Source organism: Vidua macroura, chromosome 24, assembly GCF_024509145.1.
Source record: "Vidua macroura isolate BioBank_ID:100142 chromosome 24, ASM2450914v1, whole genome shotgun sequence".
Taxonomy (NCBI): Eukaryota; Metazoa; Chordata; class Aves; order Passeriformes; family Viduidae; genus Vidua; species Vidua macroura.
Window position 1 is genome coordinate 3,786,995 of NC_071594.1, and position 25,953 is coordinate 3,812,947.

The 25,953-nt window shown below is 52.2% G+C and overlaps 2 protein-coding genes across 4 annotated transcripts in view; both read right to left on the reverse strand.

Moving 5' to 3' along the window:
- Positions 1-20,263, reverse strand: CR2 (complement C3d receptor 2). The gene is made up of 23 exons (XM_053997897.1): positions 20,174-20,263; positions 16,645-16,805; positions 15,814-15,959; positions 14,512-14,703; positions 13,486-13,585; positions 12,887-12,972; positions 12,281-12,493; positions 11,631-11,813; positions 10,879-11,067; positions 10,287-10,484; positions 9,097-9,279; positions 8,488-8,676; positions 7,891-8,070; positions 7,605-7,765; positions 7,309-7,462; positions 6,106-6,198; positions 4,236-4,409; positions 3,353-3,532; positions 2,739-2,921; positions 2,019-2,207; positions 1,422-1,601; positions 576-769; positions 1-258 (listed from the first exon to the last, which is right to left on the reverse strand). Exons 3-23 carry the CDS (start codon positions 15,899-15,901, stop codon positions 106-108), a joined length of 3,462 nt encoding a protein of 1,153 aa, XP_053853872.1. The 5' UTR covers positions 15,902-15,959; positions 16,645-16,805; positions 20,174-20,263; the 3' UTR covers positions 1-105.
- The window catches only part of PFKFB2 (6-phosphofructo-2-kinase/fructose-2,6-biphosphatase 2), a 14,876-nt gene continuing 6,419 nt past the window's right edge, over positions 17,497-25,953 (reverse strand). Inside the window, exons 11-16 of one of the 3 annotated variants that reach the window (XM_053998222.1) lie at positions 25,441-25,570; positions 24,384-24,446; positions 23,792-23,865; positions 22,296-22,514; positions 21,701-21,764; positions 17,497-20,652 (exon numbers count right to left, since the gene is read on the reverse strand). In XM_053998222.1, the coding sequence (XP_053854197.1) occupies positions 21,738-21,764; positions 22,296-22,514; positions 23,792-23,865; positions 24,384-24,446; positions 25,441-25,570 (513 nt within the window). In that variant the 3' untranslated portion in view covers positions 17,497-20,652; positions 21,701-21,737. Of the gene's footprint in view, positions 20,653-21,700; positions 22,515-23,791; positions 23,866-24,383; positions 24,447-25,440; positions 25,571-25,953 lie in introns of all 3 variants that reach the window. The other 2 variants (XR_008440533.1, XM_053998220.1) reach the window with 2 other exon arrangements.

Consider the following 25,953-nt stretch of genomic DNA (forward strand, 5'->3'; position numbering starts at 1 on the left):
AAAAAAACCATAAAATCACCCAGAACCTTCTCAGAGATGCTGTGACTGCACAAACTGTGAGCTCAGCAAAGGAAAGGTGAGCTTTTACAGGGGTCCAGTTTCATTTTAGGTTTCTAGCTCCATCTCTAGTTTTTTAATCTCCAGGAGCAGTTTCTGTATTTCCAGCAGACTTTTCACCTCTTCTAGAGGCACACCGCATTCAAAGGTCGATTTAATGTAATGAACCTCTTGACACACATCAGCATCACCTTCTTTCATCTGTTAAACAGAAAAACAAACCCCAGAAAAGCCTGTAAGGATGGACTGCAGCAGAGGCAGAGCCACCCACTGCTCAGCTGCGAGGCTGCCCTGTCCTAGCAGGGGCTGCATCCTCCTCAGAACCAGAAATGAAAAGCTTTTGAGAAGTTTAAGCAGTTTCCATGCTAGAAATCAGGCAGCACCCACCCAGGGACTCAGCCAGGCTCAGTATCTTGAAGCTCTGAGCACCTGGGAAGGTTGAACCATGGCAGGGTGGAACTGGATGGTCTTTAGGGCTCCCCACAACCCCAGCCATGCTGAAATTTTGTGGTACTCACACACTTGGGCAGTGGTGTCCAGCTGCCATCAGGCAAGCACGTGGCTGTCCAAGCATTTTCCATCATTCCATCGTCTGGGAACTGGTACCCAGGAAGGCACTCCAAGGTGACAGTCTCGTTGGTCTGGTACCAACTTCTGCCACCCAAAGGGCTTTTCAGCCTTCCAAAGGGCACTCGTGGTTGTGGACACAGGACTGAAAGGAAAGCCCAGGGCAGAAGGCAGCTCAGCCAGAGATCAGAAAGGAATTTGGGAAGGCTGAGCCAGTGCAGAGGAACTTAAAATTGTGGAGCTGCGAAATCAAAAATACTTCTCTTCAAGAAGAAGGTGAAGGTCAGAGCAGCCCCTGCAAGGTGCTGTGAATTCCTTATGGATTTGCTGTTTCTGGCAGTGTCTCGATCCAGGCATCCCCAGGGTGGGGGTGGACATTTGGCAATAAGGGAAGGGAAAGTCAGTGAACTCTTGACCTGTCTTTGAGCCTCCTTGACACACAGCTGTTGCTTAAAAACTCAACTATTACCTGGAAAACACCAGCTTTGGGAATGTTGTTTCTTCTGCAAAGAGGGGAAGGACTCAGGAAGCCCCAAGGACAGACAGAGCCAGGCAATGCTGCACCCCAAGCCCTCTGCTCTGCCCCAGGGGCCATGAGCTGAGCAGGGAGATTTTGGAAGCATCCCTAAATGCCCATCACAGTTGCAGTAGAAGGGCAGAGTTTCATTCACCCCATACCACAGCTTGTTAGTGAATCATTACATCCTCCTGCCACGGGGGTTTGGGACACTGAATTGAAAGGAAAATGCACATTAAAAATCAAGGAACAGGAGGTGGAGGAGAAAACGCTCACTCACCTGGCTGGCAGGTGGGCAGGGGCGGGTGCCAGGTGCCATCAGCCAGGCACTGGCTCTGGGCAGCGCCGCGCAGCCCGAAGCCTTGGTCACAGGAGAAGTGCAGGAGCAGCCCGTAGGGAAAGGTGAACGTCTGTGGGGTCATCCTTCCCCTCTCCAGCACGGGCTTGGGGCACCGAACCACTGCGGGGCAGAGCAGAGCTGGCCGTGGGCTCTGGGGGCAGCAGAACCCGGGCAGGGCTGCTCCTCCCGACCCCCTGAGGGCCCCCAGCGAGGAGAACCAGGGTGTTCCCAGGGAGGTGGTGGAATCACCGCCTCTGGATGTGTTAAAAAAAGACTGGACGTGGCACTTGGTGCTGTAGTCTAGTTGAGGTGTGAGGGCAAAGGTTGGACTTGATGATCTTGGAGGTCTCTTCCACCCTCATGATTCTGTGATTCTGTCACTGCCAGATGGATCATCCCCCCTCCTGTGGAGGCAGCAGCATCTGCAGGCAGCCCTGCTGCTTGCACCCCGCTGTTCTGAGTGCTGACACTGCCCCCAGGGCCCGGCTCAGCCTGGTCCCGTGCCCTGATCCCACAGTCTGACCCCAAAGCACTCACCCCTGCACTGCGGGGCAGGTCCGCTCCAGGTCAGGTTCTCCCCATCCTCGGAGGTGCAGTAGAGGGACTCGTCCCCGATGAGGGACAGCCCCTCTGCACAGCTGTACTTCACTTCAGAGCCGTAGGGGAACTGTGTAAACTCCATGCCAGAGTGCTTCCCGTTAGTGATTTTGGGAGGGAGACCACAGACTGTGTGAGAGTAAAGGGAAAAGTCAGGTTTTCCTCATTCCATTAGGGAGGCAGAGGGCAGGGAGGTAACAGGAGAGGTTGGTTCTCCGTGTTCGTGCCAAGTGTTGCTCTCCTCACAGTCCTCCCTGCCTCTGGCCAGCTCTGGCCTTGGCTGTACCAGTGCTCCCAGTGTGACCCAGCTGATGAACCCACCCTCAGCACAGCCCCAGCACTGCAGCACCTGCCCCCTTCCCCTTCCTTACCCCCTCCTCTTTTCCATGAGGAACGATGCTGCTCCTAAGCAAGGTCAGGGAATGGTGAATATCATAAACCCTTGAAGAATCCTTTCAGAAGTGGCTGCAAGTCCCATTAACCAACACATTTCACCAATGTGAAATTGGTGAAATTTCACAGTTTTGGTAGAAGATGGAGATGCTAAAGCCTTCAGTGCTGTGGCTTGGGCACCTTCCCCTCACACCTCACACGGTTTTCTCCCTGCTGTCCCTCCTCATGGATGGAATTCCCAGCCCTGCTGCTGCTGTCCCCACTCACCCCTGTCACAGTAGGGCACGGGGGGTCTCCACATCCCGTCAGAGGAGCACTGGACCCTGTTGCTGCCCCGGAGCATGTAGCCGTGGTCACACTGGAACTCCACCTGCTGCCCAAAGGTGTACTCGGCTCTCCTGGGGCTGACCTCTGTCCCGTGGGGGATGACCGGCGTGGAGCACTGCACCTCTGAGGGACAGCAGCATCAGAGAGGAGAGGTTTGCACAGGGGGATTCCCAGCAGCAGGGCTGTCCTGACCCAGCCCAGCTGCCGGGCAGCGCTGCCAGACACCTCGAAGCAGAGCTGGCAGGCTCAGGGACGGCAATTACAGGATAACAAGCGTTTCTCTTGGAAGGCAGGAGGACGCGAGAGCCCTGTGACCAGCTAGAAATCGCGCTGGGGGGATGGCTCGTCACTGCCCGCATCCCTGAATCCTTCTTGGAGCCGCTAAATAACCAGGGGGGGCTGCAGCTTCTCCTATCCAGGCACGCCACCTTTTGAGCAGCGAAATGATTGCCGGGGAGAGCCGAAGCTGCTGCAGAAAGCCCCGCTGGCCCAGCAGCACGGGCAGGGGGCGAGAACGGCGCCGCTCCATCGGTGCTTTGCTGGGATGTACTCACTCTGGCACAGCCTCGGCACCGGGGACCACGTGAAGTTCTGAAGACATGTGGTGGTTGGGGACACCCCGGGGATCAGGGAGAAGCCGGCTCTGCAGGAGTAGGACAGCGTGCTCCCAACCGGGAACTCGCGCCGGTGCTGGAACTCGGCGAACTCCACAGGGGGAGGGTGGCGACACTGCCCTGGGGACAGAGCAGGGACAGGACAGAGCCTCAGCGCTGCCCTGGGGACAGAGCAGGGACAGCACAGAGCCTCAGCACTGCCCTGGGGGCAGAGCAGGGACAGCACAGAGCAAGGGGACAGGACAGAGCCTCAGCACTGTCCTGGGGACAGAGCAGGGACAGGACAGAGCCTCAGCGCTGCCCTGGGGGCAGAGCAGGGACAGCACAGAGCAAGGGGACAGGACAGAGCCTCAGCGCTGTCCTGGGGACAGAGCAGGGACAGCACGGAGCAGGGACAGCACAGAGCAAGGGGACAGCACAGAGCCTCAGCACTGTCCTGGGGACAGAGCAGGGACAGCACGGAGCAGGGACAGCACAGAGCCTCAGCACTGGGAGCTTTTCCTTGGTGGAAAACCCCAAAAATAAGTGAGGGGCAGCAGCACCCCTGAGCTTGGCTAAGGGGTGAAGAGAAAGGGGAGAACAGTGGAGAAAATTCACCAGAGAACGTGAACTGAGTGAGAATCTTTATTCCTGTGCACTTTGGTACCTCGTGGGTGTCCCCTGCAGGAAGGGACAGCCCTGCCACGCTCCCCGGGGCGATCCCAGAGGGAATCCAGCGGCGCTCCTGGTGATGCCCGCCCTCCAACCCCCCTGCAAGTGCTTTTGGGGAAATGGGAGCAGCCGATTGCACCTGGCAGAGGGCAGGAGGGGGATGTGGGCTCACCTGGGACGCAGGAGGGCACCCGTGGGTGCCACCTGCCGCTGGGCATGCAGCGCGCCGTGCTGGCAGTGCCCACGAAGCCGGGGTCGCACTGCAGCGTGGCTGTGCTGCCGTAGGTGAAGTTCTCTGCAGAGCTCAGCTGCCCGTTTGCAATGATAGGGATGGAACACTGCGCCTCTGTGGATCACCAAAAGAAAAAAGGGGATTTTCAGGGGTGTTCTTGCATAATGCCACCACGGTGACCAAGTGTCACGGCAGCGCTGTCTGGGGGTGAGAGGAGACATGTCAGCATTGAGTCAGGAACAGAAGTGAAGGCGACACAAACTCTAACTCTCTTCAGCAGGCTAGTAACAAGTTTATTAGAAACCCATCCCTTTTTATACACTGCTCTGACAAATGTGGACCTGATTGGTCATTTAATCAATGCACCATCACCAGTGGCTAATTAAGAAGATGCCCTTTGGTAAACATCTTATGAGAAAACAACTGTTCAAAACACCAGCGGCAAGATTGTTTTAATTCTTTCTCTCAGCCTTCTCAAAACTCCCCAGAACAATTCCTGGGAAAGTTTATCAGAGACAGAGCTGTGTAATGACTGCAGCAACTGAGGCAGAGGTTTGGGGTTGATAAACATCCTGAGCAGCCATCAAAGGACCCCAAACATGTGGGGCTCCCTTCCTGCACAACCAAACACCTTTCCTGCCCTTCCCTTGGAGCCCTTGCAGGGCACAAGTGACTCAGCTCAGGGGGGTGACTCCAGCTGCAGCAGCCCCCTCCAGCCTGACAGAAAAAGAGCCTCTACAACAACTGCATGACCTCTGTCACATCACTCATGTCCCAGCAAAAACTCCTCTTTCCGTGTCTCCCATGGGAAATATTTGGGGGCTTATCACAAATAACAGAGAAAACAAAACTCCAGCAGCTCTAACTGGGTTTTTTTCATGCCTGGCAGTGCTGGCAGGTCACCAAGACAGAGTTAAAAACATGTCAGAACATCCTGGTCCACATCCAGGTGCTGCAGCATCCCACACCTGCACCGTGCCAGGGCAGTGCCACCCATGCTGCCTTTGGTGCCATCCCCATGGAAAATATCTTGGAAAATATCTTGTTTGCGCCTCCTCCACATTAATTATTGGCACCTCATTAGCAATGTTTGGCTTTGGGAAATGAGCTGAGAAGCATCAGGAAGTAGAAGCAATAAATATTAAGAATAAGAGCAGTGTGCACAGGCGGTGCTGATGCAGGGCTGTGCACCTTGGAGAAGTTTCTGGAGAGGTTTGGGTTTAACTGAACCCCAAACTTCCAGACAGAACCTGCTGCTTGTTCCCCTTCCCAGAGACATTCAGTGCTCAGCAGATTTGCACTTCTCCAGTTCTGAGGTCAGCCTGGGGGATGCCTGGCCATGCCCCAGCTGCCTTGGGCAGCTCTGGAGGCTGCCCAGGGCTGAGGCATCACAGAATCAGCCAGAGAATCAGGGAAGGGACATTAAAGTTGGAATGGAAGGGACATTAAACCCCATCCTGGGCAGGGACACCTTCTGCTGCCCCAGGCTGCTCCCAGCCCCATCCAGCCAGGCCTTGGGCACTTCCAGGGATCCAGGGGCAGCCACAGCTGCTCTGGGCACCCTGTGCCAGGGCCTGCCCACCCTCCCAGGGAACAATTCCTACCTAACACCCAGTCTAGCCCTGCCCTAATTCACCCTAAGCCCATTCCCCTTTCCCTGTCAGGCCATTCCTGGTGAAAAGCCCCTCTCCAGCCACCCTGGAGCCCCTTCAGGCACTGCAAGGCTCTATCAGCTCTTCCCAAAGCCCCTGTGAAAGGAAAGCAGAGCCCCAGAAGCTGAGACCCCGAGGAGGGAGGGGAGGACACTCACCCTGAGTCCCCGTGGGCTGCAGCACCAGAACCATCAGTGCCAGGAGCTGCCCTGGCCCGAGGAGCCCGGGCATGGTGTGGGACAAGAGCTGCCCTGGGAAGGAGAGATCCTCTGCCCCACAGCCCGCCAGGGAAGGGGAAGCAGCAGTGGGAAGTTGGGGACAGGCCAAACACGCCACTGACACCACCCCCAGCCCTGGGATGTGCAAGGCAGGGGAGGGCACAGAGGGAATGAAGGTGTTTTACAGCTAAAACTGCTCTGCAGCAGCCTGGCCTCGTGTCTGAAGCAGGTTTACACCCAGGGCAGGTGGGGTGGGGGGTCAGGCTGCTGTGGAAACACCCCCCCCCCCCCATCCCTGCACTCATGGAACAGCACCTAATTGAGCTGTTTATTTACATACACTACAAATAAACCTATTTATTATATACACTTTATATATTATCTGTACATCATACGTATTATAGAAATACTTCCCTTTACTAGAGACAGGACAGAGTATTAAAACCCAGACAGAGCTGTCAGTACAATTTCAGGTTTATTTCAATCTCTGGTCCCATCACAAGACATGTGGCCCTCACAGCTCTTCCCCTTCACTGGATGTTGTAGAAAAAAAAATTCAAACCCATTCATTTCTTTCTGTACACCGTTCTTTGTCCTTGGGGCACGCACAGAGATGTGGCACTTCCATCCTGCTTGGGAAGAACACCTGGCATTTTTGCTTTGCTAGGACAGAGCCTTTGAGGTTTTCTTGGTCTTGAGAAAAGTAATTAGGCAGTGAAGGGGTTGTTCCCACTAATGAGTGCAGCGTGGGTGAACTGGGCAGCACTGGGGTAGACTGGAGAGGTGCAGCAGCTGCAGGTGAGTGGCTCTCACCACGTTCATCCCTGCTCCTACCACCAAAATTCACTTTCCACTCAGTTCCTTCCTAACTGTGCACTGCCAGTGTAGCAAACAGAGCTAAATGTGAAGCTTTAAAAGGCGTAAAGTGATCTGCAAACTGAACCTGGTGAGCTCTAAAAACTGACCCACAAGTCACTGACCCACAAGTCATTGACTCCTCATGTGACCAAATCTGTGGCCGATTGTTGAATTTTGTCCTGGCTACTTCAGCATTAGCACAAACTACAAAGTCATAAAAATCCTCAGTCAGCATCACGATCCAACACACAGAGGATGGTTCCCACAATCCCAGTGCCACCAGTCAGCTGTAGGTGGTGCTTTTTAGCTCCTTTTCAAGTTTCTGGATCTCCAGGAGGAGCTTCTGGACTTCCAGCTGGGTTTTCAGATCTGACAGAGGAATTCCACACTGGAAAGCTGCTTTGTTTCGAAGAACCCTCTCACACACATCGCTCCTCCTCTTTAAAAGAACCAAAACAAAGGCAGAGTGAGACTCCAGTGCGGGGTGACAAAACCACCGCCCTCGTGAAGCTGGACCAAAGCTATTCCAGGCTATAAATGGGGCAAGAAATAGGAAAAACGGGGCAGCTGGTGGTACTTACACACGTGGGTGGTGGTGTCCAGGTGCCATCAGCTGAGCAGGTGGTTTTGGAGGGTGCCCCATCACGTTTGCAGTAGAAGGGCACCGTTTCATTCACCTCATACCAGAGCCGGTTGAAGTGAACCACGACGTCGTCCTGCCTCGGGAGCCTGGGGCACCGAACTGAAGGGGAAACACACACAAAACATCCAATAATGGGAGGAGATGGAGGAGAAAACACCCTGCAAACTGCCCCTGTGGCCCAACAGAGCAGCCCCCGGGCCGTGCAGGGCAGGGCTGGCACTCACCTGGCTGGCAGGTGGGCAGGGGCGGGTGCCAGGTGCCATCAGCCAGGCACTGGCTCTGGGCAGCGCCGCGCAGCCCGAAGCCTTGGTCACAGGAGAAGTGCAGGAGCAGCCCGTAGGGAAAGGTGAACGTCTGTGGGGTCATCCTTCCCCTCTCCAGCACGGGCTTGGGGCACCGAACCACTGCGGGGCAGAGCAGAGCTGGCCGTGGGCTCTGGGGGCAGCAGAACCCGGGCAGGGCTGCTCCTCCCGACCCCCTGAGGGCCCCCAGCGAGGAGAACCAGGGTGTTCCCAGGGAGGTGGTGGAATCACCACCTCTGGATGTGTTAAAAAAAGACTGGACGTGGCACTTGGTGCTGTAGTCTAGTTGAGGTGTGAGGGCAAAGGTTGGACTTGATGATCTTGGAGGTCTCTTCCACCCTCATGATTCTGTGATTCTGTCACTGCCAGATGGATCATCCCCCCTCCTGTGGAGGCAGCAGCATCTGCAGGCAGCCCTGCTGCTTGCACCCCGCTGTTCTGAGTGCTGACACTGCCCCCAGGGCCCGGCTCAGCCTGGTCCCGTGCCCTGATCCCACAGTCTGACCCCAAAGCACTCACCCCTGCACTGCGGGGCAGGTCCGCTCCAGGTCAGGTTCTCCCCATCCTCGGAGGTGCAGTAGAGGGACTCGTCCCCGATGAGGGACAGCCCCTCTGCACAGCTGTAGGTCACCTTGGTGCCATAAGGGAACTCTCTGGCACCTTTGCCAGAGTGCTGCCCAAAGGGGATTTTGGGAGGGGGCCCACAGACTGTGGAATAAAGGGAATTGAGAAATAAAGGCACGTGCAGTTAGCATCTTCAGCTGAGAATCAAAAGCATTTCTGCAAAATCAGCACAAAGCTCATTTCATGGTTGGTGTGAGGCAAATTCACAAGAAGCTGCTGCCTGGATTCTGGCCTCTTACAGCAGCTCAGGGCTCCAGAAATACCAGGATATTTCCACTGGTGGCCTCCCCACGCCTGGAAGTGTCCAAGAGACACTGGATGTGGCACTGGGGGCCACGGTGGGATTCAGTCAAAGCCTGGACCTGATGATGTTGGAGGTATTTTCCAACCTTAATGATTCTAATTCCAGCTCTGGGGAGGGGACACCTGGCTCAGCTGGTGTCCCCAGCAGCAGATCACCCAGTGGTGGCAGGAGAACTCTCGTCCCCTGTGTGCCACACGTACCTTTGTCACAGAAGGGCATCACGGGCTCCCAGCTCAGATCAGCCCCACAGGTGATGGTCTCCAAGCCCCTGAGGGCAAAGCCCTCCTCACAGGCCAGCCTCACCTGGGTCCCCACTGTGTAGTCACTCCTGCTTTTATAAACCTCTTCTCCATGAAGGATGCCTGGCTTTGGGCAACGTGGTTCTAGAAATAACGGGAAAGAAAGGATGTTGTGTGTTTCCAAAAAGAACTCCAGTGATGTTTTCTATGGAGGAGAGCTACCAACAAATCTGAACCGTGGCAGAAAAGTGACCATCGCCCAGGTGCAGGTCTCAGGCTGCCTCTGTAACCCTGAGGGGTCAGCACAGGGAATTGTCCACGCTCTAATGCTGCCTGCCCTGGGAGGTGGAGCAGGTTTTTCCCTTCTGGCAAGGTTTTCCTGAATTTTTGTGGATATTGCTGCGGTGGCTCAGGAGTTGGAGCAGTGTCAGTTATTTACTCATTTTCTCCTGACAGGGGAAATGCCTTGGGAACATGCTCTGCTCCCCAGACTCGTGTCAGCAAAGCAGCCCCAAACACAAACCACATCCCCTTCCAGCTGGGTAAATGTCTCCCAGCGTTCCTCAGGAACCTCCCAAGCCTCTAGAAGCTTCCAACACAGCACCAGACACCAGCTCAGCCCTGCCAAAACTCTGCCCTTTTTCCATGGGGCCCATCTGGACCTTTTGCTGCCTGTCTATTCCACAGGAACCCAGGAGAAGAAGATCTGGGGCCACCTGGAGTGGGGGAAAGTTCTCCATGGCTTCTGCCATTGCTGCCTTGATTTTTAAAAGTGTTGAGTTTTCTTTTATAGTTCTTTTGAAAGTTTAAAGTTCTCATAAAACTTCTTTAGCCTTCTGATGATGTTTACATATTTGAGAGTTAGAGTTCTTGCACAATTTCATGTAGAAATAGAATAGTTTACATATTTCTCTGTGGGTAGAGAGAAATGATTGATGGATCTTTGGACCAGTGTGGCTGGAGGGGTGGTAATTCCATCCTCCAATCCACGGTCACTTTTGGAATTTTATAAATACCAGATGTTTGAATAAAACTCTTTTTTTTTCTCTTTTAAACTTACCAGGGGGAAAAAAAAAAAAGCTATAAAAGAAAACTTAACACTTTTAAAAATCAGAACAACATGCCATGATCATCCCACCACTCTGTCCCACCTGGAATGCACTCTGGCATTGCTGGATCCCATCCACCATCGCTGCCACAGTGAAGGGTGACGCTGCTGCCACGGCCTTTGAAAGCAAATCCTTCCCTGCACTCCACTTCCAGCCTGTCCCCGCTCTCATAAACCTCTTTCACTTGCCATGGGTGCAAGGGCTTTCCGTTTGGGATGTGTGGATCTGGGCAAGGAATTCCTGGGAAATGCCAAACATCAGCGAGGGTGAAACCACAGCAAAGCCAAGTGGGTGACAGGAAATTTGTTGTGAAGACGAGGATGGATGTCTTGTAGGGCACAGACACATCGTGACATAAAATCTGCCCCAAAAGCATCCCTGGGCTTTCCTGGGAGGGGGGAAATGTTTGTGGTGCACCCTCAAGATGTTTCCCAGAGATTTCAGGGCCGGGAAAAAAAGAGCTGGCAAAGAAAGCAAAGCAAACCCTGCAGCTGGGGAATAAATCAAAGGAATTCCAGGGTCGGCAAAGGCCAAGCTGGGCCCTGGAGCATCCCCCTGTCCCCCAGGCTGTCCCCACCCCACGTGCAGCTCCTTCACACACTCTGGCAGCCACAAGTAAGCCCCAGGCACTCACTTTCACACGGAGGTGGGGGTTCACTCCACACAAAATCCTGCAGGCAGCTGATGTTCCAGGTGGTTTTCCCCGCTCTGAACTGGTGGCCCTGCTCGCACTCGTAGGTGACCACGGTGTCCACGGGGAACAGATTGCCAGCCAGCCTGGCTTTCACAGCATTCCTCACATCTGGGGGGTCATCACAGCTGCCTGGGGGTGAGACAGCAGTTTAGGGACAGCGCTGCATCACAGGGCCTGGCATGGAGGGGGTGTGGGTAAAAGCCACGGGCTCACAGTGTTCATTCTGAGGCACTGAATCATCCAGGTTCAGGAAGGGTAAAGAGGGAATGCAAAGGAGACTAATGAAGGCATACAAATATGGTTTTCTCCCATGGAGAGAGACTTTTCACAAGGGCATGGGTTACAGACAAGGGGGAAGGGCTTTAAGGTGAAGGAGGTTGAGTTTAGATCAGATATTGGGAAGAAATTCTTCCCTATGAGGGTGATGCCCAGAGAAGCTGTCCCAACCCTGGAAGTGTCCAAGGAGAAGCTGAACAGGTCTTGGAGCACCCTGGGCCAGTGAAAGGTGTCCCTGCCCATGGCAGGAGGTGGGTGGGATGGGCATTAAGGTCTCTCCCACCCCAAACCATTCCAGGACTATGATTTGGGACCGCACGGCGATTTTCACCGTTACAACAAGCCGTCATTTCCAGTCGAGCCGATACTCCCTGAGCAGGGGGGGGTCCCAGGGGCTGCTGCCCCTGCACACTCACTGCGCTGGCAGAGGGGCAGGGGGGGCTCCCAGAGGCCGCTGTCCCTGCAGCTGGAGGCCTCGCTGCCGCTGAGGCTGTAGCGGAAGTCACAGTCGAACACCACCGTGTCCCCAAAGCTGTAGTCGGGCCGGTGCCCGCTCAGCAGCTTCCCGTTCTCCACCCTTGGCTGCTTGCAGGTCACCACTGTGCCAGGGGAAGCACACAGGGAAGCAGCAGTTAGGCTCCAGAGGGGAGGTGAGGGTTTTGAAAAAGCCCCCATCGCCTTTTGCCTCCTGGAAACGGCCAGGACAGCAGCAGGGTGACGTGGTGGTTCTGTACATCTTACAGCAGGGCTTTCTGAGGCAGAGCATAAAGAGAGCCCAGGGGAGCAGGTTTGGGAGTTCTTTGCAGCTGCTCTGTTTCACAGCAGGTGAGAGGGATCACCTGCCCTGTGAGCACAGTAAAATCCCACTCCCACGTCCCTGCTGACACCGTGACCGTGAGGGGAGACCCTAATTCCTGTCACAGCTGCCACACTCAGGGGGTCCCATCTGCAAGAGGTGATTCCATTCCAGCAGGATGAAGAGGAGAGGGGGTTCCAAGGGAGGAAATGGCAGAGCAGGAGCAGGCAGCAGTGCAGGGGCTGGTGCTGGCATGTGGGAGCAGCTCACCTTTGCATTCTGGAGCTGGGCTGCTCCACACACCGTTCAGGTTGTCCCTGCTTGTGCAGAAAATGGAGGCCTCTCCCACCAGGGAGAAAGGTCTCTCTCCCCTCCTGGACCTGTGGCACTGGTAGGTGACAGAGTCCCCATACTCAAAATGCTCCTTGTCCATCCCACTGTGATGCCCATTTGCTATTTCTGGAGGGGGTGCACAGGGAATCACTGTGAAAGGAGGGGAAATCATCATGGGAATGAGGAGAAGAGAAAAAAAAATTAATTTGTTTTAAACCAAAGATCTGGCCAGAAAAAGGTGGAAACAGGAGGTAGCAGAAGGGTGAGAAATCAAAGGCAGGTCTTGAGGAGCTGCACCAGCCCCAAGTTCTGGCTGGCACTGAGAGGGTTTGGGATATCCCAGGCTCAAATGCAGCTGCATCACTCCCAGAGAGTGAGGGAAGATTTCTGCAGGAAGGGAAACACAGATTAAAAATGTCTTTCTAGGCTCCACCATGCACTGAGATGCCAAAATCCTCAGCAGAACAACACAACAGGCTCTTTATCCAGCCCCAGCCACATCCCAGATAATTAAACAATTGATAATTAAGGAACTCTGCTTACCCTGACAGGTGGGAATATCTCTGTTCCATGTAAGAGCCTCATTTCTGAGCACACATTCAATCTCAGAGGGTCCAATCAGTCTGTACCTGTGTGAGACAGGGGAGAGGGAATTGCTCCACAGACTCAGTCCTGATGTGTTACCCACATCACCACCAGCAAGGTTTGGGCTCCATTGTCAGAATTCCAGCAGATCAGAAATTGGTCATTGGTGTCACTTTCTCAAGGATACGCTGGCTTTTGACAAAAACATTTTTTTAATTAAAAAAAATGACACATTTCTCAGGAAATGCATGTACTTTATCAACTACTTGCAGCTCTGAGCTCAGTATTCACATCTTTCCTTCAAAAGGACACTGAAACATTTGGAATGGCTTGAAAAGAGCCAGGAGGGTGAACCTGAGCTTGGGAAGAACTGCCTCAAAGCAGATTAAGACACTCACAGTCAGCCTTAAAGCTCCCAGAGGAAAGCTTAAAAGGTGTTTCAGTCAGGGTCTGCAATTACCTACATGGGGGAGGCTCTGACAGCAAAGGGGGAGAAAACCCTTTGGAAAAGTGGCTGGAGAGGAAGAAGCCCTGTGGCCCAGGTGCTCCTGGCTTACCCAGTGTTGCAGGTGAAGTTGACTGTGGAACCAAAAGTGAACGCTCCAGGCAAGAGCAGTCTGCCATTGGCCGGCTCCCCGGGGTAGCTGCACGCCTTGGCTGGGGACAGCAGGGCTCCAGTCAGCTCCCAGCTCAGCTTCTTGGCAGGAGAGCCAAAGAGTCCCCCAGTCCTGAGCCAGGGGATGGAGCAGAGACCTCCAGATGTCCCCTCCAACCCGAGGTCATTCCGTGGTTCTGGTGCTGGCCAGACCTGCCTGCTGAGCTGCTGCCTCTGGGGGTTGCAGTGACGTGTGGCAGCCTCTTCCCAGCCAGAGGATTCTCCCTGTGCAGCTCAAATGCTTTTCCAGACACAGGGGCTCAAAGTGCCCGAGCAGAAGGACATCCTTCGAGTCAGCAGTGAGGCACAGCCAGCACCAGAGGTGGTTTCAGCTCCTGCCATCACTGCCAGCACCCAGAGGAACAAACCCAGTGCTTCCCTGTTGCTGCAGGTCCTCAGCTGGGTAATAATCAGCATCAGCTCCATGGTTCAGAAGGCTAGATCAATTGCTTTACTATATCTTCTTATAGTATATTATATTTTTATATTACTGTAGCAACAGCTCTCACTAACAACTAACTAGCAAACAAGAAAAACTCGTGACTGCCTCCTGAGAGACCTGGCACAGCTGTGCATCTGACTGGTCATTATACACAAACACCATCACCAGAATCCAATCAAGCAATCACCTTGGGCAAACAATCCCCAGAATACATTCCACGTGAGAACAACAAGGAGCAGAGATAGTAATGGGTTTGATTCTCTTCTCTGCTTTCCTCAGGAAATCCCAAGAAAGTCTGTGGCCAGAGAGCTGCTGCCACACTTCCCTTCAGGTCACTCATTGCCACCATTCCCAGGGCTCACTTTGGATACTGCTCCAATAGAAGGAGCTGAGTGCATCAGCAATCAAAACCAAAAGCCACGGAATGCTTTGGGTTGGGAGGGACCCTGGAGATCCCAGGGGCAGGGACACCCAAAACACACTCACGTATGCAGATTTCACTCGATCCACGCCACAGCCCGTTCGCTCCACAGACAAGGACATTTGGAGTGCGAGCATTTCTCCCAAAGCCTGGCCGACACACGAACTCCATCCTGTAGCCAGAGGGGAAGAACTCGATGCCCTCCAGCCACTCCTTGGGCTCTGCCGACGGCGACCGCGGCGGAGCGCGGCAGAGACCTGGGGACACAGACCCCGTGTCACAGGCACGTGCTGTAATACTGGCTTCTCACAAATGTGGAAGTGGAGTTTAGATGTGTGATGTCAAAGTAACTTTGTTATATAGTTTTTGTTTCTGTTGTTAATTAAGCTTAGGCATAAGCTTAATTCTTACACTTCACTGCATAGTAGTGGATATACTCTGGCGTTCTTCACTACAGTGGCTGATATCAGTGTGCTTGTGTTAAAATGCCTGCCTGGATGGGATTACATCCACTGAACACAGGATGAGAACACCTGTACAGATCTGCCAACCATCAGCACTCACTGCCTGAAGGCAGTGTGGACCAAGGCCCAAAAAGTGGAGGTGACAAGAATGGACTAAAACCACAACCAAAAAATACACACGCTCTGAAAAGGTGGATCCAAGGAGGAGCCAGGCTAAACAGTTCTTGGAAATAAATGTAAACTAGTTTGGGGAAAAGTTTACTGTGCATAAGGGTCTGTGAATGTGCAACAGGCTGATGTAAGGGGAAGGTATTGAAGGGGTGTCCCCGAAGAGAACGGGGTGCTCTTGGCTGAGTGCCAGCCCTAATAACCTTTGCCCTGTGGTCCTCGTCTCCCATTGTCCTTTACTAAACTTTTTACATTTTCACAGCAGAGTGAACGTGTTTTTCACACCCCATCAGAAACATGCTGCCAGCAAAGGCAGGGGGGGTTCAGGCCTGATTCACCCCAGAGCTCCAGGGGAGGACCCCTCAGTGCCCCAAAGGCTCCTCAAAGCAAAGAGAAGTGCAGCCTGTGGCTGGCAGGGCTCTGCCCCCTCCAGTCCCACTCCTCACACCTCACCCAGCAGATTCAAAGGCTGGACACAAAGTCCAGATGAAGCATTTCTTCTCCCCACTTAGTATAAATTATTGCACTTTTTCAGCTAAAATAGTTTTGTACCTGCTTCCCACAGAAAGGAAAAAAAAAAAAGGCAAAGGAAGACGGATTCTGATCACAAAGATTTACAGAGCCCTTGAAATGCACAGGCAGTGAGGAAAACAGAAGGACCCAAGTAATGTAAAACCCAGGAGAAGGTTTTCCTCCAGGGGGTCTGAGTTCATCCTGATGGACTCGTTCACTTACTGTGGACAGTCACAATGAGAGCAGCAGCGAGGAGTGACCCAAGGACAGCTGCACAGCTCCTCAGCCTCCCCAGCTCCAAAGCTGACATGTTTATTCCTGCCTGGAGGTCCCTCAGATATCACCACATTCCCGTCCTGGGCCAGTATCTGTGAAGACAGCAGAGGGGTATTTGGGGGTATTTAAACTCAGCTATATGCACAGGTCTGATTTCTCCACCCCTGAGCAATTCCTACAGTCACAGGAGAGGAGCAGAAGGAGCAGAAGCTGAATTTCTTTTCTGGAAATTTACAATTAAACCACTTTATTTGTAATAATAAATCTCTTGGAAGTAAATTCCTAGTCAGAAGAAATCCTGCTGGGGTCACCAGAAGAGTTCCCTAACAATGAATCACCCTCAAGGAGAGAGAAGTATCAAAGCAAAAAGTTCCATCAGTCTGTGCAAATATTCCCTGAGTAAAGGGAATATCTCAAGCTGTGAAGCTCACAGGTCAATCAAACCAAACTGCTTTACAAAATGGAGTTCAAGTGCAATTTGCACTCACCTGGCACCCCTAGGGAGCTGGAAGAGCCCTCCCTGTGTTATCCAGGGTCATTCATGAGCCTGAACCCTCCCAAAGTTCCAGAATCCCCCAGTGCCTGCTTCCCTCCTGGAAATGAGGGTCCTGCTCCCTGCCCCAAACCCAACACCTCCCGTGCCTGTTTCACTCCTCTGCCTTTCTTTCAACCCCTGCCACACCTCTTGGTTTCATCTGATTTAATTTCCTGACCTGGGTGCCTGCTGGAGCTGCACAGGAGCAGCACCTGGAGATGCCAGGCTGGGATTTGTCTTACCTGGAGCTGTGGAGGCAGGAGATGGAGAGCCCTGGCACGTTCAGCACTTGCAGGATGGAACAGGGACTGCTCTCCTCCAGCCCCCCAGGCTCCAGCTCCAGGCAAAGGAGGAGTTTTATAGCAGATGCTCAGATCTGGCCCCACGGAGAGAAGCTTCAATTCTGCAGAAACCAGAGCTGGCTCATTGACCCATAAATCATTAACTCCTCCCGAGCAAGAAGGAAGTTTATTCCACCCCCCAGAGCAAAACACTACAAAACTGAATGCAACCCAAGCAGATGTTGAAATTGTTTGGTTTTTTATGTGTAGAGGTGCCAAGTCTTTGAAATAATCCTTGCTGAGCTGCTCCACTGGGACCTCGGGCACACTGAGGGGCGTCCTCAGCAGAGCTGCTTCACCCCAGGGCAAGGGCACCCCGAGTCCATCCCCTGTGACCTCAGAAAGCCATGGCCAGCGTTCCAAAAGGGGTTTCTTCAGCCAGCTCCACCCAATCCCACGGGAGCAGCACCAGCTGGAGCTCAGCAGCACAGGAGGACCCGGGAGCGTCGCTCGGAGCTGAACACGCAGAGAATTCCAGAATGGTTTGGTTGGAAAGGACCTTAAAGCTCAATTCCATGGAAACCCTGAGATTCTGACCTCCAGTAAAAACACCCTTAAAACTGAGAAGGGAAACAGCAGTAGGGTTTAAGAGCCCCCATTTTCAACTCAGATTCCCAAACCAGAGGACACCTGCCCACCCCTGCAGCCCCTCTTCCTCCAAACACACCCCAGAGACTCCCCGAGCTCCTCAGAAAAACAGCACACAGTGGAGAGTTAGAGCAAACAATGGAAAAGAACAGAGGGAATTATCTGTGGTTTTTTAAGTCTCTTTATTGTAAATAAACGCTGACAGATATTTATGCTCAAGTGCACAGAGCACACAACACACAGCACGAGCTGACAGACACTGCAGCATTTTAAACCTAAAAAAAAAAAACCACTTAGAAGGCAGCAGAGCAGGAAAGTTTACAAGCAGCTGGGCAAGATCCCTCTCACCAAACACTCCAGACAGAGCTGCAGTGCAAACAGAGCAGGGGGACAGTGGGGGGACAGCAGGGGTGGCACTGGCACTGCTCACCCAGAGCCCCTCAGAGGGGCACGGGGTGAGGTTGGGGACACCCCAGGGCTGGTGGCTCTGGCCAGGCTGGTGCTGGTGCCTCTCCTCCCTCAGCTGCTCCTTGGCCCCTTGGCAGCCAGGCCAGGCTGGGTTTAACTGTCACCCACCTGAGCTGCCAGGAAGGGGACACCTGGCAGAGGTGACAGCTCTGAGGTCACAGCCAGTGTACACAGATCAGCCAGCCAGGCTGGGTTTAACTCTTTTCCCCCATTTTTCAGTTTTTCCCAGAGATGGAGCAGTTTTTAGCCCAAGTGCTCCTTTTTCTCCGCAGTGGCACACAGGGGCAGGCAGGTCCCACTGAAGGTGACAGCAGCCAGCACCACCTGTGCTGCTTGAAACAGAGGCACAGAAAATCAGGGGGCCACAGAAACCCCCCCAGTCCTGGGGAAATGCTCAGGAAGGTGCCAGGCTCACATCCACACCTCCAAAACCACCTCCACCTGCCCTGCCCACGACACTGATCCCACTGGCAGCACGAGCTGCTGCTGAGCTGCTCCACCAAAACCATCTCAAAACCCCATTGTGCAACGTTTGTTTGTTCTGGGGTGTTTGCACGCCCAGTGCCAAGGAAATCAGGTGGTTTCGAGGAAATCCCTGGCACAGGGAGCTGCCAGGAGATGCCCACTGGCATCACCCCAGCCCTGCAGCCCCCGAGGGCTCAGCAGGACCCTCAGGGCAATGATCTGCTCCCAAATCTGCTGCTGCTCTGCTCCAGACATGTTTGCTTTAAACCTTTTCAAGGCTAAAATGCAGGAGGAAAAAGCTTGAATTAAAGCACTGAGGCACAAACGCTGCAGAGAAGGATGAAATTCCCTCCCACAGCCCCCCAAAAGGGACCCCCAGCCACAGACCCAAACTGCAAAACCCCTGATTTTCAGCAGTGATTAAAAAAAAAAAAAATAAAGTCACGACCACCAACACATCAACAGCGACATTCACAAATCCCAGCAGGTAAAAATATAGATTTCTGTCTCCTTACAATCATTTTCTGCTCAGTGACATGAACATAATGAACTCTTCAGCAAGTTACCCCAGCATTTTTGTGCGTGAACATCCTACAGTACATTTTCCACTCCTTTTCCACAGAGCAGGAGGGGTTTGGTCAGAGCTGGCCTGACAAGGACGGGTTTGTGCGTTCAGAGCATTTTGGAGTGTGACAGTGAGGACTGCCATGGACGGGCTCTAAATCTCTTCCTTCAACATTTCATCTTTTTTTTTTTTTTTTTTTTTTTCTGGTTTATTTCTAAGCACATAAACATTTAAAACCCAAAACCAGACCTGGGGTGGGGTGGGGGGGAGAACCCTGAGGGAAAAAAACTAATAAAAACTCAATTTCTCACCACCAAATTTCACCCCTCTGTGGCACAATCCCTTTAGATCAATACATTTTTCTGCCCCTCAGAAATCCTGAGGGGTCCAGATTAGTGCCTTGGTCCTCTCTATCTCAGTTTTACCAAATTACAGCTCTGGGAGTGTTTAAAACAACCAAGTTTGAGCTCAAAATGCCCAGGTTAAGCCTCAGGCTCTGGGGTTGCTGAGCTCCTGCGCAGCCAGGGCACAATTTCCCTGCTGTGGGTATATCCAACATTTATTTACACATTTAAAATAAGCAACTTCTGGGGCCCAGAATTGCTCAGATAAATCCTGGAGTCACCTGGGAACAGCAGGTCCAGAACAGCCTCCTGCTCTGTACCCAAATGTTCCTTTCTTCACCCAACCTGAGGGTCCTGCCCTTATTGCAAGAACAGCTGGAGTGGGGTAAAATGGAGTTTGGCAAAATGCAAGTCAAGACTTGTGGGAGAGAACTGAAAATTTGGGGTTTGGTGGGGATTTAAGGGAAGGATTTAAGTTAAGACACGGCCACACAGAGCTGCACCACCTGTGCTCCAAACTCTACAACAGCTTAAAACTGTGAAAGGCAGCATTGGGAACATTCACAGCTTATTCATAGGCAAGTTAAAAGCTTGTTGCGGGTCTAAAATTGGGTGTAAAATAAAGAAAACTGGTAAAAACCTTGTGCTTCCTGCAAAGCCTGCCCAGGAGCCCTGCTGGTCCCAGCCATGCTCCCGTTTTCTGGGGTAAATGGATAAAACAGCCCCAAAATGCAGGAAAAATGAGTGAGAAGATGGAGTTTAGGTAGGAAGGAGAAGCTAAAATAGGGGTTGAGATGGGATTTCAAGCACTGGGAGCTGTGCTGCTTCCAGAGAGGGGCAGGGGGGTTTATTCCCATCTGTCCCTCACAGGAGGCAGCCCCTGGGAGGGATGTGCTGACCTGGGTGTCACATCCAAGCAAAAGCCTTCCCAGGGCAAAGGAACTGGCTCAGACTGGGGGATTCACACCAGCACTCAAGGAGGGAAAGTCAAAGCTCCTACCTGGAGCTCCCTGGACGGCTGAACAGCAGAAAAAATGGAGTTTGAACTTGGAAATAACGTGGAAATGGAGAAATAAAACCTCGGGGATTTGGCCTGGAAATGCCTCTTCAGAAGAAAAGCTGCCTCAGCGGGTAGAAACATGATTATTTTGTCCTCCCACTCTGGTTAATTTTGGCACCTGGCCAGAAGGAAAGACGTGGAACACGATTTCAACACCCGGGACGCGCTGGCCAACGAGCGTTAAAAGCAGCTTGGGAAAGTCTCCACAAGAAATCTTCTCCAGCCCCGTGGACAGACATTGCAGCATTTGGAAAGAAAAGACACAGACAGGCTCTAAAATCACAGTTCAAGGCGAGTACTGGCCAGGGTGGCTCACGGTGCTCCAGGGATGCTCCAGTCCCGGCTCCTCCTGGCCCTGGAATTCCCAGCTGGATGCGAGGTGAAAGCAGGAACCCCTACACTGCTAAAGTGGCCATTCTCTGCAGGGAAAAGAGAAACAGGAGAGGTCACAGCAAGGAAGGCAGCAGAGGGTAAAGCTGGAGACAGCTCAGCTCACGGAGAGGTGAATCCAGCTGCTGCCCACGGCAGGAGCCACCCAAGGATTTGCTTCATCCCTTCCATCCCAGCACACAAATGTGGGAATTGTGTGCAGTGGGACCCATGAGGGGTAGTTTTAGATGGTTGGCTTTAAGGCATCTACAGCACGGTGTGGCAAAAAGCTGATAGGCCAAGAAACACAATGTGTTGTAATCAGGAAATAATTAACTTCTGATTGTGATGGTGTGAATTATAACACCTGCATTGTCTCACCCTTCACATGAGACTGAAAATGGAATAAAAGTTTTTAAAACACCTCTCAGGTGCCCCATCTCTGGGTCAGAAAAGGGTATTATTGTCTGACACACAAAGACCTGTTTCACTCTTGCCAAGCCCCCCTGAAGGGTTTTCCCATCGCAGCCTGAGCCCACACAAGCTCGGAGAGGTGGAGAAGCTCAGGAGTAAGGAGGGAGGTTGGTTACTCAGGGTTGCTCATTTTTATTTACCCTCTCCGTGGGGAATCACACTGCCAGAACCACCCAAGAGCCACCACAGTGACCATCTTGCAAACTGACCACAATGAATACTTAGAGCTTTGATAAAACTCCTTCCTCTGCCTCACTCAGGGCCCAACAGACACCAGGAACACACTCAGTGAAAATCAAAGATAAATCCACGATCCAGTGACTCCTGCAGAATCCCTGAGAGCAGCAACGTCACCACACCTTGTCCTGGGTGCCCTGCTCAGCACCATGAGCCATCCCATGTCCTGATCCAGGGATGGAGCAAGCTGGGCTAAAACCACGATTTGCAGCAGCCAGCACAAGCACAAGCCCAGCTGGAGCCCCTGGATCAGCAGGCTCAGCCCCCACTGAGGCCCCCCAGAATCTCAGGTTTTATCCAGCACAAGATTCCTTCTGCTCCACAGGTTTGTCTTTGCCCAGAGTGGCTTCCATGCAACACGAATCAAGAGAAATCCAACTTACTAACCCCAAAGAGAGCACACCCAAGCTGCTTGCAGTGGCACTCAGAGGCAAGCATTTCCCTCTGGAGGCTGCAAAGGAAACAGAGAAGCACAGCAGGGCTCATAGTGCATCTTAAAGGAGACTGAAATAGGAAAAGCAGCAAAGCAAATGAGGGGAGGAGTGAGGCAGCCCCAAAATTTCGTGTCAGCCCAGGGCAGGTTTGTGTCGCAGCAGGAGGTGGTAGAAGGCAGGGACAGCAGTAAAAAACTGGGACAAAGAGGGTATTTGTAACTTTTCCAATCAGGTTTTAGCCCAGAAGCAAAATCCTATCCAGAATTAAGCCCCCTGCCAAAACCCTGTGGCACTGATGGACACCTGCCTGCGTGGAGCCTGACTCTGAAAGACTGGCACCACAGTTCCAGTTGGACAGGGGGGATTTTTATGTTTTGGGGTTGGTTTTGAGGGGGTTTTTCAGCTGTTCTTTTTTTTTCTTTAATCCAATCCAGGCTGGATGATTTCCATGCAGAAACAGAGACCCTGCTCAAGATCCTGGGCAGGGTCTGGATTTCGGAGAGGACCACGGGCGACGGCGGGGAGGGGGAGCAGAGGGGAGGTACCACCTGGACAGTGACTTCCAGCTGTGGCTGCTCAGCCCCTTCTCGAGCTTCCAGGGATGGGAAAGGCCCTCGAGCTTCCAGGGATGGGAGAGGCCCCAGCAGATGGAGGGGTTTGCTGCCCAGGCTGTGGTGCCGCGGGCGCTTTACGGTGTCGGCGCTGGCCCGCGGGGTAAAGCTGTTCCTCCTCATCCTCACAGGGCTCTGCCTGCTGGGGAGGTCGTGCTGATCCCACACAGAGGGAATCACCAGGAATGAAAAGGGGGAACCACAGTTTAAAGCCACGCCACACACCTCCAGCACCCCACCCTGAGTGTCCCAGTGCCCCCGCATCGAGCTGTGCCTTCCCCAGCTTGGGAAACAACTTCATCCATCTTGGAGACAACTGGAAAGTGATTTTTCAGCAGTTTTACTTCCCTTTGGGACTTTTGTTTTGCTTAGGTGGCTCTGTTTGGGGTTTTTTTTTAGTTTTTTTAGGTTTTTTCCTCTCTGCACGATCAATTTAGGGGGAAAAAGAAACAAGCAAATAGAAAATTCTCCCTTCTTCCTGTTTCTTCTGCCCCACAGCAGCTGTGCTACCCAAGCAAAGCAAAGAACAGAAGCAGCCTCCAAGTGGGCAAATGATTTCCATGCAGGGATCACAGAGAAGTTGGAGAAGTGATAAATCCCAGAGTGGTTTGGGTTGGAAGAACCTTTGAACATCACCCAATGCAACACCTTGCCGTGAGCAGGGACATGCTGGAAACCACACAAGTCATGCCCAATATCCTCAGTTTGGCATCTGACAGCTCCACAAAGCCTCCAGCCACAGCTGCAGGTTCCCAGTTTCCCCAGTCCCTCGGCACAAAAGGAATAATCAGATCCCAGCCCAAGGGATCTTCATAAAATACAACAAAAAGCCTAAATGTACAAAACCTAAAATCAGATGCATTCACACTTCCTGTGAGCCAGCAGAGCTGGTTTGTGCTCTCTAACTGGGGGAATTAATTAGAGGCAATCACTGAGGCCTTCCCTGACAGTCCCTTTGGAAAACAGGGTTTGCAAAATCAAGGCCCTCAGAGATCAGCAGCTCCCCCAGATTTAGGAGGTGGTTACAAGGTGGATGGTCAACAGTAATTTAAACAACAGCAGAGAGAAGATTTCAGAAAGAGAAAACTCATCAAGACAAGGAGAAAAACCCACTTCAACCCTTTTGCCAAGTCTTTTTGAAATTACCATTAAGCATCAGCAACAAACACTGCACTGAGGGCTGAGAACAAGACCTGGAGTTTAAAATCTATGCCCTAAATTTGCCCATTCTGCTCCCTACAACAGTCCTGCAAAATATCCCCCCTGGCCTGGGAAGCACTAATGCACCTTAAAATTAATTCTGCTTTTGGGGGTTATTTCTGAAGAGAATCCTTCTGCACACTGAAAGCCACCAGGCAGTTCTAGCACGTGTTTAAGAGGGTTTGTGACTTATTTTGGAAAAGGTGGAGCCAGAGGGGTGCAGCAAAACTCACTGAGTTCAGGGAAGGTTTGTCCCGGTGGGTGTTCACTGCTTCCACATCCAGGGTAATTGTCTCCACCTTGCAGCCTTCACCCACGAGAAAGAGAAGTTTGTGTGAGTAATTTATTAAAAAACCAGCAGGGAAAATGAACAGGAATAAATCTCTTCTTTATAAAAATAACAGAGCTCATAAATCCACGCTTCACCCCACAAACAGAATTTTACACTTGGTGGTTTTTAAGTGTGAGAGCACAGCCCTGAGTTATTTGGGCTGCACAGAAAAGCCAATTTTAGCTGACTGCACCCCAAGTTTGGAGGCACAGCCTTCCTCACCCACAGGGAAAATCCAGTTGTTTAAAAGAGAGGCCAGGGGAGAAGAGCCTGCACCTCCACATCTGCTCCCCCAACACCCCCACCCCTCCAGAACCCTTTCCTGTGTTAACTTTTTGCATGTTAACCAGGAAATAACCTCTTTATGTATTACCAGAAGCTTCTAGAGCATGGCCAGGTGCTGCCACACACGGACACAAACCTGCCCATAACATCCCCACGCACAAACCAGGGCAGGAATTAAAATTTAAAATTAAAGCAAAGCAGTTGTTTACCATAGGCAACAGGTGTGAGCTTGAGAATGGTGTGGAGGGGGCAGCGCAGGTAGGGCAGCTCATCTAGGGCAGAGAAAGGTGTTATGGGGTCACCTGGCATGCCACAGCCCCCCTGTCCCCTCCCAGCCCCACAGCAGGGGTTGGACTAAACCCTTTTAAGGGTCCTTTCAACCCAAACCATCCTAGGATTGAATGGAAATTGTCCTGGGATTTAGAGCCTGTGGATGGCACCCAGACATTCACTGATACCAGCAGTGAGACACAGAAAATCAAAATACAGGAGCTGGAAATGAGAGTGGGGCCCAGCCTGGCTGGGCCAGCTGGCTCAGGGCTCTCCAGCACTGGGCAGTGCTGGGTGAGGGGTTGGACTCCACCCTCTAAAAGAGCTTTTCCAGCCCAAACAATTCCATCATTCCATTTCCAGTGCACAGGGCCAACCAGAGGAAACCTCTCCAGGGGCACAGGGCTGGGAAAGCACCTCAGCAACAGCTGCCAGGGCTCACAGGAGAGTTATTCAGAGCTGTATGTAAAAGTTTATGAAGTTGGTTAGAAGTTTATTAACGTCATTAAAAGTTTCATGAAGCTCTAGTGCCACTCACTGGAGCTCGCAGCAGACTGGAACCTTCCAGGTGTGTGTGCTGTGCAAGAAATCAGCATTTGCCTGGGATGGAGCACTCCTGCCAACCCTTCCAGGCCACTGAGGCTCTTTAATTTATCAGAAAATGACAAATTTTTCTTTTTCTTTACATTAAAAACCAGTCCCCTACACATTCTGTACGCACTACTGCTGAAAACAGCTCCAGAAACAACATCTGGGCAGCAAAAGAGCAGCACATCCCCAGGGAGCTCCTTGCACTGCTGCAGTGCAAGGGTTAAAGCACTGCTCAAACGTTTCCTTTCTTCTTTTTTTAAACATCTTGTTAAAAAAAACTCACCTTGTTAAAAAAAAAAAATAAATAAAAATCCACCCAGTCATTCCAAACCACCCTCCCAAAAAACCCCATGAGGGGAAGCAGGGAGAGGAGCCAGCCCCAGAATCATCCCTTTATTTTTGTACCTGCACTCTTGTCAAGAAAATAAGCCAGGAGGCACCTCATAACTGCCTGGTGGGAGATAACCAGGACGTTGCCTTGCCTTTCCAGCTCCATAATTACTGGCTCCAGGCGCTGCACCAAGTCCTGGTAGGACTGGAAAACCAAACAGGAATTGGTCAAGGGGTTGTGTAAACACAGGGTTAAACACAGGTGGCAATTAACAGCGTCACATTCAGGGAAATATCAGTTAAAGCAGCATAAAGTTAAAGGGGGTTATGGGTGATGTGGTAAAAATAGTAAAAAAGGACCCAAAAAAGGCAACAGCAGAAAGTGAATTTCAGTGTCAGAACCCTCAGACCGTGGGAGGGCTCAGATTACAGGTAACTCAATGGGTGCAGTCAGGAAAAAACCCAAATAAACCAGTAAATGATTCATTTGAACGGGTTGTGAAGTAAAGCCAGAAGTGACTCCAGGCCACACCCATGATAATTTTGTTTCCCAGACATTCTCAGTGACAATTCAGGCCTGGGATGCAG

What these genes read in the sequence shown, in the direction of transcription:
- CR2 (XM_053997897.1), bottom strand. Translation starts at nt 15,901, where the DNA reads ATGTCAGCTTTGGAGCTGGGGAGGCTGAGGAGCTGTGCAGCTGTCCTT. An exon ending in ACCTGCCCCGCAGTGCAGGG is followed by an intron (nt 8,071 to 8,487) that starts GTGAGTGCTTTG and finishes TCTGCCCCGCAG; the next exon opens with TGGTTCGGTGCCCCAAGCCC. An exon ending in GGACACCACTGCCCAAGTGT is followed by an intron (nt 259 to 575) that starts GTGAGTACCACA and finishes TCTGTTTAACAG; the next exon opens with ATGAAAGAAGGTGATGCTGA.